Source organism: Rhynchophorus ferrugineus, unplaced genomic scaffold (genome assembly GCF_030347505.1).
Source record: "Rhynchophorus ferrugineus isolate W39M unplaced genomic scaffold, kcgeb_rfMv2 rfM5, whole genome shotgun sequence".
Classification (NCBI taxonomy): domain Eukaryota; kingdom Metazoa; phylum Arthropoda; class Insecta; order Coleoptera; family Curculionidae; genus Rhynchophorus; species Rhynchophorus ferrugineus.
In genome coordinates, this window is record NW_027472584.1 from 16,784,520 (window position 1) to 16,798,966 (window position 14,447).

The 14,447-nt window shown below is 30.5% G+C and overlaps 1 protein-coding gene across 4 annotated transcripts in view; it reads right to left on the bottom strand.

The window, feature by feature from the left end:
• The window catches only part of LOC143197307 (agrin), a 507,226-nt gene that overhangs the window by 164,998 nt on the left and 327,781 nt on the right, over window positions 1-14,447 (bottom strand). For all 4 annotated transcript variants that reach the window (XM_076405663.1, XM_076405662.1, XM_076405660.1 and 1 more), the window contains one exon: window positions 8,703-8,717. In XM_076405663.1, coding sequence (XP_076261778.1) covers window positions 8,703-8,717 — 15 coding nt within the window. The remainder of the gene's footprint in view (window positions 1-8,702; window positions 8,718-14,447) is intronic.

The following is a 14,447-nucleotide window of genomic DNA, read 5'->3' on the forward strand; positions in this document are numbered from 1 at the left end:
AGCTAACACACGCATAGTAATCCAAGCAAATAGTATATCGTTAGTAAAACCAAACTGTAGATAAACTCTATTTGATTTAGAGCCTTGGGTACTTAACGAATCACTGTTAAACACGTTCGATACTATTAAAATGACTCACAACACAGCGTTAAGTCTAACAGTTAAAGAGAACTATATTTCTATATATATATTTTGTTGGTAGAATGGTTGCAAAAAGTATTAATAGCAAAATGGTTATGTGACATTTAGCTAATATTTGGTTAAGTTTATGATGAGACTAAATTAATTTTTTTGAGATCAAAAATAATAACTCATTTGAACGGCAAAACACAAGGACCGAAAATAAACTGATACGTAAGCTCCTTTTTCTAAGAACATCAATAACATACGAGGACTTTTAATGTTTCATTATGTTTCACATCAAAGAACATTCTAAAATTATTGCTTATGCGCTTATATTAAAAATATTTTATATAAGTAAATTAAGTATTAAAAAAATGTACAAGAGAATTAAGAAATATGTATTAGATTCGTGCATGTATTCTGATCATTTTTTTCACTTTAAAAAATCATTAACAATAATTGGTAAAATATATAATAAGGAGAAGATTTTCAGTAATGGCGATGCCGTTTCAAAGATTATGCAAAACATTACTCTGCATCTGTTACTCACTGTTGCCATTGTTTATTTGCAGCACAATGTCGTTCAGGTTCGTTAAGGCAACAGGACGGTCCTCTTACTGTTGCGATAATCGCGGGTTTGAATCCTACTGGGGCCTCTTTTCTAGCAACTAGTGCTTATCTATATTGGAGCTAGTGTTTAACGTGGGCTCCGAACCATGGTTCTCGACCGACTGGCTAGTGACCAACTTGGAGAGATTATCCGAGAAGACTTCCGGTCTTACCCAGCCTGGTTACTGGCGGGACTGGGATGGCTGTTCCTTGTCGGATTTTGCACGAACATAAATTTACGACCATGCCCTATCATTAAAAATGGTTTGAATGATAATGTAAAGGGGCTAGACAGGTTTGCCGCTTCTTTTTAATCGTAGAATTTGTCGCCTTTGCGAATACTTGGAAATATAAATATTTACCAAGAACTGTAAAATTCTTGATGTTTTTTCGGGGTTTGTATTTGGCATGTGTGATATATTAACACGTCCAAGGGACGTTAGAACTTCGTAAGAGTTAATTTCTGAAGACGCGACGCTCAAGGTGTGTAACTTTTTCGTATTCAGTTTACTGTCTTTTTTGCCGACCAACCTGAGGTTCATCAAATGGTGAGTTTGTTCACAGAGTACTCTAGTTTTCTCTTTTTAATTCCCATTTATTATTTATTAAATCTCCATTCATTTTGTTCTATTTTTTATTTTTTATTTATTATATTCTATTCATTACTTTCTATTTATTATTCTCTATTTATTTTATATTTATTATTTCTCTATTCATTATCATCTAATTATTTATTTATTTGTTCATTTATCGTTATCTATTGTATCGTCTTCTATTTATTATTTTTTTCGAATCGTTATATGTTCACCACGATTCTTAAATTATGGTAAATCAAAGATAATAGTTTTATGGTTGCAACTGTAAATATAAATTACAAATATTTTATAAATCAGAAACTAATGCCTAAGTGGCCAAAATTACTGATGTGTACTTAAGAAATATGGATAACTTGAAGCATGGATAAACGCCACCGAAAGTGGTTTCCTCTGGCTGTTGGTGACAGAGTATCTAACGTGTGATTCTTGGCTTTTTCTTTTGTACACATTACACGTCCATCATAGCTAGTGCTGGAGAAGTGAGTGCACAATAGCAATAGATTATTGGTTATTAATTTATTTAAGTTTTAATAGAGTACTACCAACCCTAATAAGAGGATCTCGTGCGTCTGCTACCCATGATCTCATTGCACGTCCATTTCTGTTACTGTTAGGGTATAAGCTGGTACGTTCTATGTTACTTTTCCGACGTACCGTGTGCACGTCACACTACATCCTAGTATAGTTTATTATTGCTGTCAGTTATCGTTATTCTCTGTTTTATAATGACTCTGTTTGTCAAAGTTATTGACTACTATGGCTTAAGATTGTTGTTAACCATCCTGGTATCCTGCCTACCATTGTCATCGTCTTTTATTGAGATTATCAGTACCCTCAATTATCAAAATTTGTCGATACATTTATTTATTGATACTATTAACTACCATTTATCGTTATATTTCAATATCACCTGACATGAGAAGTATCTATCGTAATAATCACCGAACCCTGTTATATTTCAAGTATATTTTTAAATTTACCCTTGTTATTAAAAATTGCTTGCTCAGGTACGTTTTCATTACGTTATTAGAACTGTCACCCGACTACCTCTACACCAAGATCTCGCACGCTTACTTGTTTTTCTTATTTGGCCATTTATTTTGTATGTAGTTCTTATATCATTTGTTTTGGTCTCTGTTTTTATATATTTAACATCTTAGATTATTTTGTATTATTAAAATTATAAAAATTATATAAAATAAAATATTATAAAAATTATTTAATCACCAGAAGAGGCTCAATTAAAAAAACTTATTTGCTTTAGGGGACTTCTGTTTAGTGTTCATCAAGTGACGAGCGACATACACCATGAAAATATATGTAAATGCTAAAGACGTACCTTCACGCTATGTGTATATGGTGCAAAGTTAACAAACTGAGCCCCTGGTATAATAATCTTCTACGGTAGCGTTCATCCAAACGGTTAAGAAACGAGGTAACTTCGAAGGGTATGTGCAAGAGAGGTAAACAAATTGAAACATAAAACTTTCAACCCGTTGCCATAATTAAGAAAGGACTTATTCAGCGGATCGTTTTTTATGATATTTCATTAACGTTCAAAACACATTAACGAGCAAAGCCCATGTCACACTGTAATAAATTTAGCTCCTATTTATGATACGGGGATTCTTACTAGACGGCCTGCGGAGTTATAGCTCTGTCTCTATTTTCCCGCACTCCTTTCTCTATATATAGATAGAGACTACCGTAAAATTTCCCTCCACTTTGCTAAAGCTGACTGGTGACGTAATACCTTTACCCCTAGGTAGTAAAAACATTTCCTGTCGGGACTAAAGTTAAATTTATTCAGTCTGGCACAAATTCCCATCCTTATACGTCATTATCTCAAGTACAATAACGTCACATACACTAACTTATGATTTGCTTTCACTTTAAGTTGCTTTAACATGATTTAAATTTCATAAAGAGACCTAAAAATCGACCGAAACTGGACGACCTCAATATAATTAATTTATAGAATGATGATTTTTTTCATCAGTAGTTGATTCATCTATATAAAAATTAAGTAATTCTGAGTATTACAATTGGAATATTAACCTAGCATTTATACAAATTTATCATTGTAGAGGTAAAAGTTAAATTTCTATATTACAATTAGATTTATCTGAGATTATTTATTTAGTTACAAATTATCAATACGAAAAAACATTATTATTAATACTGATGTAACATTAGCTGTCAACCAATTTTACCTTTTGACTCTTTTTAAATGTTATGTTAAAATAAATAATATTTAGATATTTTAGAAATAACGTTTTCCAAACAATTGAGATAGAACTCATGATGAATGAAAAAAGGTGGAAGATAAGGAATTATTCTCAAATTAGAATACTAAATATTATACATACTGGTTAATATAATTAATATGTTGATAAGTCGTTTTTTTTCATGCTGTTCAAATCGAATTATATCGACTAATAATTATACGTCAATTCAGTCGATAAACATTTTGCGTTTGCCAGTTTTCTGGCAAATCCATAATTCCGCTATTCGATGCATTTATATCAATGTTTCTTATAAACAGTTATTGAAATCAATTTCTGGAAAGCTCTTGAATTGGAAAATACCTTCATTTCGTTATTGTCGAGAGAACCAACAGAACGTCCTCGAAGTGCTTTGTTGAGTCTGTCAAAGCTAAATCGGGCGAATAAGGCGGTTGCAGAATGATGTGATTTTAATATAACATACATGGGTCCATAATTTCCATTGTCAAAATGACACATAATATTTAAATAGTATTCCCTTTTAACAGTTTGACCAAAAAGAAGCAACGATTTTGTTGTCTTACTATAAGGGCAGTTTACCCTATCACTGACTTATCAGTGATTTTCTTAATGAACATTTTTTTCCGTCAAAACAAGCATTTTATATGCTAATATAACCTCTATATATCTCAATATATTTAGTCCAGAGTTTTTCAATTTTTTTTATTCTTTCCAAATAAAAGGTTTTCTCAGTGTCAGCAATACAGGCGCATCTTTGAGTGATGACTTCTTTATTCGACCCAAATCTTTCATCGTTCTATTTATTTATCCAGGCTTAGAAACAGGACATAGTCACAGGTGTCTAAATCTAGAGAATATGCTGGATAGGGAAGTAGTTAGTAACCCGATTTATTTTTTTTGACATGCTGACTGCGCGGGAAATTCAAAAAGTCAATGACAAAAAACTGCGTTCGTATTTTTGATGATAATATCATATAAAAATATAATATGTGACAGAGTTGGTGCCCCTAAAATACAAAAACAAAAAATATTAATTTACATAAAAAATCACGAATATTATGAAAATTTACTAGCTATAATACATAACAATATACTTTTTAATACAGCCGTTTCATCAAATTTATCCTCCAACAAATAAACCATTTGCAATAAATATTTTTAGAGATTTTTCTGGAGAATCAACTTCGTTTGCTTCATTTCCTCTTTTAATTATCTATAAAACTGTCTGGTAATGTCATCATTTATATTATTTAATATTTCCGGTCGAAATAAACGGTAAAAGTGAAATGAAAATGGATTGTGCTTCGTTTTATTCTGCTTTCTTTTTAAGGGCAAGAGGGCGTAATCGCTTAGGCGTTTTGGTTGTGCATATACAGCGATAAAGGCGAAATACTAAAATTAAATTTAACTATTCATTCATTCAAGTTTCATGTTAATTTCTTTCTAAAATAATATTTCGGATAAACTGTATCTTTAAATTCAATTATTTTTTATTATTATTTACATTTTACATTGTATATATGCTTAGTACAATCTTAATTTATAACTACTGTTCTGTTGTACTTGCATTAATACACAAGCAAAACGAGTATGGGATTAATGCATCAGTATGTACTTTCCATATTAAAATAAAAAAAATACACTAAAGAAGTTCGTGTGGGTTGGTTGGCGTCATTCTTTTGATTTCCTGCGTGTTGTCTCGTAGCTGTATCGCTTCCACGTTGCTGTGGTTTCGTTCAACTGATTTCACGTTTTGTGGTAAAATCTAGGATCAGTTCGTGTATCCATTTGATTTCGAGGTTATCGTGTTGCTCTTCGTTGATTACGTAGCGATAAGAATTTAGTAGTACTAGTTGGTTTGATGACTTAATGCAACCCCATATTTCCACACCATGCTTATTGTCTAACATGATATCTCCATCTTAACCTACCATCGAGATATATTCCGAGGTATTTAGATGATTCTGCTTGAGGAATCGGGCATCCGTCAAGTGATATATCTATTAAGCTCTCTTTTCTAGTCTCTAGCTAATTTGTAGAACTTGTTGACCACTACTTGTACTTTTTCTATAGCCTTAGATAGAGATACAGAAGTTTTGTTTATTTTGATATTAGTATATCAATAGTATAGAGCAGATACAGGAGTTGTCCCAAGACACTACCCTGTGGAAAAAAACTATATGTTGAGAATGCCCCCTTATGCGAGACCCTAAATTTTCTTTCGAAAAGATACGACAGTCATTCCGCGGTAGCAATTTGCTCATTTTATAGATTAATGTGAAATGCCATACCCTGCCAAAACTTGTGAGGCATCCAGGTATATTGCAGAGTAATATTTTTTTCTTCGAATGCCTTTTCCCCAGCCGTAGTTAATATGTGCACTTAGTCGATTGTTGAGTGGTGTTTTCGAAAAGGATCAGTCTCAAATAGGCATTGAATATATATATATATATATATATATATATATATATATATATATATATATATATATATAACTCTGCATCATTAACATGTTTAAATAAATTACCAATTATAAAGTAATATTGTTTTAAATAAAAGTTTTGATTGGAAACAAAATTTAGGTACATTTATTTTAACTAAACATTTATAAAGATCATACGTAGTTTGTCGTAAAATTTCAAATAAAAAACTTTATTAGAATTATATTAAACTAAGTGAAGAAATGTTCCGACATAACTTTTGTTATTTTCCGTTCTGGAAACCGTTGAAAATTCTAACGAGCTGTACTTTTAATGGTTCCACTGATTTATTCCATTACAAAAGTTTTATGGGAAATCTCCACACTCGTATTGTCGCAGAATACTATCTGGAATGGGCTAGCCGAATTTTAAATATCTATTAAGAATTCGATTCACGCTCATGGGAGAGCTTAAAATGTTACTATAAGAACCTGCTTTCATTATTTTTCGTACTTGATCTAATGTAATATAAAACCACGAACATTCGACAGAACATTTCGAGCTTTTATATCATTTACATTGGAGAATTTTGTATTGACAATTACGTATTTATGGCGACGTTACTAATTAATCCAAATTAGACATTTAAATAATGGGTAAGGTTCTGTCACGACGTGTTTAGTTAAAAATAAATTAAATAAACTATTTAAAAAATTGAAGCGACGTCAAAAAATAAATAAAGGACTCACTAAATACAAAAAACCTTTTAAAATAAAACATGTACATAATAATCGCTGCAATAACTAAATAAAAATAAACAAAAACGTTATTTAACCTATCTACAACGCGTATTTTGTACTCTACTATATACACACAATACCTTAATACCTACCTAAATCTATTTATCTATTTACAATATTATTTTAACTACAATCAACGACTGATCAATTTGAAGTGTGCACGAGCAACAAATTAGAATTGTTTTATTTTTAATTTAATTTTGTGTTTATGACACAAAATTATATTATTATTTTTGTATTGTTGTATTAATTATATAACAGTACATTAATATACCAACACTTTTGAACTCTATTTTTCAAAATTATTTGTTAATGTAATAGGGTAAAAAGAACAACATTTTGATTGATGAATATTAAAAACATTTTGACTGGATTTATGTTATCTTGGCATCTATTAGGTCTTTTGTTGAATGAGTTTTTCAATTTTCTAAGTCTCTCGATGTTTGCTTAAGCCATTTTAATGTTAATACTTCTTTGATTGAAGTTTCAACTAATAATAATCTTAAAGTATTAGTGATTGTCGATAAATAAACTTATTATTGTTCTGAAAAAAGATGCGATGGTTAAATAATTGATAAAGTTTGATTGAGAAAATACGATACAAATATGTAGTGGTCATTAGTTATTCAGTTGTTTCTTTCCTTATATTTCCCAAAGAATTCCTGAGAAGGTATATCTACATCTTCGTCTCACTTAGGGCACAGTTGTAACACAAAAACATTCGTAAGCACGCGTTGGAATGAATTAGAAATAAACCAATTATTTTATTATATTATATCACTTTTACTTTCGAAATATTAAAATACGTCTGATATCAGGAATAGAAAAACAGCCAAAGCATCAATTTGATTGAAATAGTAATTACTAATTTCAGTCCCTAGTTTTTTGACTGTCGACTAGTTTGACTGTTTCGACATTTTTCAGTCGATAGTTCCCAACGCTAGTTTAAACTATAAAAATATGTAAATGTATTATGGTGAACCGTAATTACTTTGAAAATATTTAAAATAAAAGTCGGGAAAACTTGTATCAAGGTTTATATTCTCATAGTTGTAGTTTGAATTTTGGAACTAGAATATTGGAAAATTAAAAATTTAGTAATTCTTTCAATAGTAAAATTTACTAATTTCACGTTCCCAAAGACATATATGACAAACAAATATTTGTATTGGCTATTAGCTATAAGTATTAGTAGTATTCTTAACAATATTTAAAGTGTGAGTATATTTTTATGAAATATTGCTTTTAAATTCTTGAAAATCCATCGCTTTTCTTTTATTTTTCCTAATATAATTCTGCAGAAAGCTTCATTGCTATAGCTTTGATTCTAGAATTTCTCTCCTAGATCTTGATGTCCTTTTGAGAATTGAGAATTTGAAAATTGTACTTAATGTGAATTGCAACATATATATCGAGCCAATAACTTATACTGAACGCATGCTCGAAAGATACTAGTTGGAGAATTTAAATATATTAGAGAAAACCCATATTTCATCCTATATGAAAAAAATTGCTCATTGATTTTCACACACGCTGATATTACAACTTTTATCTTAAAACTCTCTCCAATTACAACAAAAATACCAAAAAACTTACATTTAAGCCTATAGTATTACCGTTTATGATTTTTGAACGGTTATATTATTTATATTTCAACAGTTAACTGGTGTACCAATAGTGAAAACGAATTTCCTCAAACTGAAAATGTAGGATATAGACAATAGCACTTCTATCTCTAATATTAGACTCGGGAATCGGTATTTTTATGGCGATTTTGAATTCACCCCATAAAAAATATATGAGAAAAGAGTGTTTTTGATTTCAAAATGTTTTTATTGTTGGCCAGAGCTATTAAACGCATAATAAATTACTAAATTTATAATAAAGTTAATAATCTCGGTCACTCACCTGGATAGTCTAAACCTGAAACAAACAAAGACACAAATTAGTATAACAAATTCGAATTTAATGGAGTATATAAATCAGCATCAACGAATACTATGCGGTTTAGAAAACTTCAAATATATAAAGCGATACTAAAAATTTTAAATGACTTCTTTGGCCTGCCGTAATGGCTAAATCCATTGCTTGAATTCTGTTTGCTAAAAATGTTTGTGTGCTGGCTTATTTTGATAATGTTATCATAGATTTTTAAAATGTTTACTTAAAAGGAAATTTATTTGTTGGCAAATATCGAGTAAATTATACTGGCAACTTTGTGTTTGATGTTTTTTTGTGAGTGTTTACGTACAAACCTTCGGTCGGTTATCGCGCAAAACGGAATGGAAATTCTAAATTTATTTTTCCATTGGAAATAAAATTTTAATTATTAATTTAAACACATCAATAATCAACTTTAAAATAAATTAAATTAATCATTATATGCTTTAAAATACGGATTTTCTCGTTAAAGGTAAAGAATGCTGTGTGGTACCGTTAAAGGCTGATGGCTGATTTGTTGTAGTCATTACTTCATGAAGGCGTGAAGGAAATTAACTCTTCTCAACATCATTTCAATACCTCTATGCCCCTGATGACATGCGTTGGGGCTTTAAATTTATTAATTTTTTACTTTTTTAAACTTTATAATAATAATTAATTATTAGCCGGTTTGGTTGGCGCATTGGTCAAGGCATCGGGACGGCCTATCTACTGTTGCGATAGTCGCGGGTTCGAATCCTGCTGGGGCGTAGCTGTAAATTTTTGTTTGTGATTGTTCAAAAGTTAAGAGTATAATATCCGAAAAGTAAAATGATCCGAGTCATGTCAGTAACCAGATAGTTAAGATCAGATGTCTTCTGGGATAATATCTAAGACGGTCACTCACCAGTCGATAGGCTTAATCACGAACACCATGGTTCGGAGCCAAGCCGGGCTGGTTAAGCAGTAGATCCTATTCAGATAAAGCTTAGTTGGTAAAAAAGATACTAAATTATAACAAAAAATTAACTACCAGGTATGCCAGAAAGTCATTATCGGTTATTTCGAAAAAAAACTACATAATTTTCAAGAAAGTGGAAAAATCAATTTTTCCAAAGTATTAACCATTTGATTCTATACAACTTTCAGGCAATTTATGGATGCCATCCCAAAAAAACTGTTGGTTTTTTGAGCAAAATCATTCATCCAGCTATTTTCTACTTTCTTCGAAATTGGCGAAGTGCTGCTCTGCAATCCCGGGTCCTATTGAGGCAAAAAGTTGATAGCCGGACAGGGCAAGGTCTGAATAATACTGCCGGTGCGTTTATATGCCCCCTCCAAGTGCTTTCGACGCTTCCTTGACTGGTTTTGCTTTATGGAAGGATGCGATATCATGCTGTACCGTGCCATCTCTACGACAGCAAAACCAGTAATAACTTTCCGGTACACCTAGTATTATTAATTTTTAACATATTTTCATGATGTCTACTTCTAAAAGAGCAAACAATGACACTTTAGTACCTCCGGTATATATAATTTACAATACAGTATACGTTTGAGATCACTATGGTGTCTAATTCAGTAAGTTCGAGGATTAGTCTAACTTCAAACTAGGATATTATACTTCATTTACATAAAAGTTCAGTTGACCAGGCATTTTTGAACGTTTCTTTATATGGTAATGTTGTATTTATTAAGTTCGACGAAGAAAGCCTTTAAAAAATTAATTATCCATAATAAAATATCACTGAACAACTTAAAAGGTCACAAGATCAATCAAGACACTTGCTTCATTATTTGAACTATTTTATAATACAAACTCTTATCGAGAATAACCCACAAGAAATAAAATAAGGAAATACAAGCTTAAAAATTTTCCTGTGAAAATATAGGAATCAATAGAAGCCTTATAAAAGCTTAAACTGGATATACAGAAAATATGCTCTTATTGTGGTTTGCTTGGAAAGGAAAATAACGTTTAGATTCGCGAATTGAATTGAAGTCTCTTAAAATAGCTTGTGAATCATCGTATTTTAGATCTGAATACTATTCTGATTCGGTTTTCAGGTAGGAAAAGTGGGTTATTTTGTTAATGCTCTGATAAAATATAAGATATCAATAAGAAAAAATCAACAATTTACAATATCACAATTACATTATGATAATTGTACCTTAACTACATATAATATGGATTAATGCATGGGTTTTGGGTTTTCCACGACTACCGTCTATATACATTGAACAAATTAATAATACCAAATGGAAATATCAAAGAGATCGAATTTAACAGCTTTTGAAATCGATATTTCATCAAGAGATATCATCAATCAAAATACCTATAAGCATCTAATAATACGGATAAGTTGGATAACATATTTTTATTTAGAATTTGATTCTTCTTCAAATTTTATTAAAAATATAGGATATAATTATTATAAAAAAAAATTATTTAATAATTTAGGCTATATTGTTTATAACGTTGTACTACCACTTTCAAAGAAGGTGTCAAAAATACATGATATAAATTTGATAAAATCAAATAATAACTTGCGTAACGCTTATAAAATTAAACTTGTTTAGTAACGAAGATAATATATTTCTTCATATAAAAGTTTTATATGGTTGAAACGATATTGTTTTCTTGGGATCCCAATATATACATAAGATAAAAAATAAAAAAGTTTGTTTTGAATTGTTCCATCGCTAATGTATCAAAGTTTAAATAGATTAGTCAGCCTTTATAACACTTCTGAATTGTTCGCCTGTGAAATAAGGAATGTTAGTACGAGAGTTTTTCAAAAGTTTAAGTGATTTTCTTTAAGAAATTGCAATGGAAATATCCGCTGATATTTCCAAGATGTTTTCTGATTGTTCAGTGATTCCAGATTTCAGTGCTATCACATTATGTTTCTTCGGAATAAAATTGATTTCAATATAAAGTTGTTAACAATTTTTAATGAGTACCACTTTGTAGTTTTATTTTTAGATTTGTTTTTAACGTTTTATTATAGGGTAAAAAGTTTCTTTTAGTACGGTTTCAATGTCGAAAATGAGTATATGAGGATGTGGATAGAAAACGCTAAAAGCCTGTTAATGAGGAGGAAAAAAGGTCTCCTGAGAATATATTTTAAATAGCCTGAAAGGGATATTTTATATAAAATTCTAATGAAATATTTCATAAATTTGTTTTGTCTGATGTTATTTTGTCTGATAAGGAAAATTCGAATTATTTTTATTTGGTTCTTGTGATTTTTTTGTTATTTATAAGCCTCCTATGTTTAATGTTAAAGAGACCTCCCATATATCACCCATTAATATCACGTAGATTGGCGAGAACAGCTTAGAGAGTTAAGAGTTTCTTTGTCAGATTTTCCATTCTTACTTAAGAACAATAACAAACATAAATTTACATCCATCCGTCCTTCTGACGGTATCCAGATATTATCGTAGCTGTATAAAGGACCTTTCAATTTTACCACTATAGCTACCAAGCCACTATTTATTAAATTATGAAGCCTTAAATTAAACAACATATTTTTCTCTTTATTTATATATTTTCTTCCCTGATTTGAACTCTTTGATCCAAGATTGCTAGACAATGCAAATGATTAGTGGCGTAAAGTATCGCATATGGGGTCAGCATTTTGATACGGAGCATTAACTAGAGGAATCTGTAGACCTTTATTCCTCGAAAATGGACCATAGTGAATTTTGATCGTTATTATAACATAATAACTGGGAAGAAAACTTAGTAAAGTATACTAAAAAGAGAGAAAAAGGGGTTGATCTAAAAACGTAACCGAATTAACTTATCGGCAAGCGGCCGAAATGTAGAGGAAAACGACAAAAGTTGTAAACTGTTGTAAACGAAAAGTCAAAGTTGATGCGACAAGATTGCGACGTGTTGACGTCAAAAATTTTTGACGTGTGTCGGCAGTTTTGTTGCTTATAATACAGGTGATATAATTTCAACAGGACAGTTCTACAGAAGTGAACAAGACGTGCTATGTGATTAGCTCGATCTGCGTATACGCATTTCAATAATATACGTCAAATTGTGTTTATTATTTGCTAATTCTATGGTTATGTATTAACAGACTTTTTTAAAATATATTTTAAAGTCTCCTTTTACCAACTAGGGGCTTATCTGGACTGGACCTACTGGGGGTTTAACGTGGGCTCCGAACCACTGTCTTCAGCATTAAGCCTACCGACTGGCGAGTGACCAACTTTAGAAATCATCCCAGAAGACATCCAGTCTTACCCAGCCTGGTTACTGGCGTGACTGGGATCATTTTCCTTGTCGGATTTTACACTCTTGTCTAGGACAATCACAACCCGCGGCTATCGCAAGAGTAGGAGGACCATCCTATCGCTTTTACCACCGCGCTACCAAGCCGGCTTATTTACAGACTTGTTAATATCTTATAAATGTTTGCTAAAATTGAATAAAATTCATAAAAAAATTAAAAAATATTAGTTTTTTCTCTTCAGTTAACATGAAATTCAGTTCAGATTAACAGACCAGGGGCAATGGCCACCGAAAAAAATATTGATATATCGGAGACAAAAATATAAATATTTTACAAAAAAAAAACTTATATTCTCTAAATAATTTAAAAGGTAGTGATATTTCTGATGGATCTTTAAAATTGAGTACTAAAATTAACCAAACATTCAATTCATCATTGAAGAAGTATCGAAAAATAGCGGTTAAAAAATGTATATGAATGTAAAAATAGTGGCTAAAATATATCGGCCAAATATATCGCTATTTTTTTCCGAAAATATCGATATATCCATATGTTTTCTGCATCCCTATAATAGACCATATGAACTTTTCTGATCAGAACATGAATTTATTATGCAGTAAATAGGCTTGGAAATATGTTACTCATATTCTCTTTATGCATGTAGAGGAGAATGGCATTACTGAAGACATGATCGATGATTAATGCATAACATTTTCTTTACTTGATATTTATTTGAGTGAAAAAGAGTAACTTCAATTACAGAAACCCTAACCTGTCACAAGGTCTGCCTTATTAGGAAACACATTGATGAACCATAAGTCGATAATAAGATTTCAAATCAGTTTCAATTACTATGTATGGTATAAAATTTCAGCTATCTCGAGAAAGTTTGTCTTTGAATCTTTTATCCAATTAAATTCAAAGGGTTGTTAAGTACACTTAATATCATATTTAATATCATTATTAAGTTGATTTAATTGTTAAAATATAATAATGTATTATACTTTATTAATAACATGTTATTACAGTTTATTTCGAATCTAATCAGTATTTTTTTTATATCAAATGCCTTTACTTGGAAATTGATTCTTGACTGTCATCATTCTTTGATTTGACTGAGAAATGTCCAGCGTCAGGATCAACTCAAGTCTTGAGAGCTAAACCAAATCTATACATCGTGTCATTACCTAAAATTCAGTCTTTAGGTTCATAAAAAATGTTTAATTTTTATTAACATAGTTTTCGTAAAACAGAAGCTTTTAGTTAATTACTACAATTTATCAATTTCATATATTTCATTTTATATGCAAATAAGTATTTTACGTTCAACAAAAACATGTCCAATTAATTAATATTGCCTTATACATAACACATCATATCATAAGATTGGTTATTTGTTAACAATATAATATTCAACTATTAGAGATTTTATATTAAGCTCGTATGCTTTAACATTTTTCTATTTTCGTCTATTTTGTTT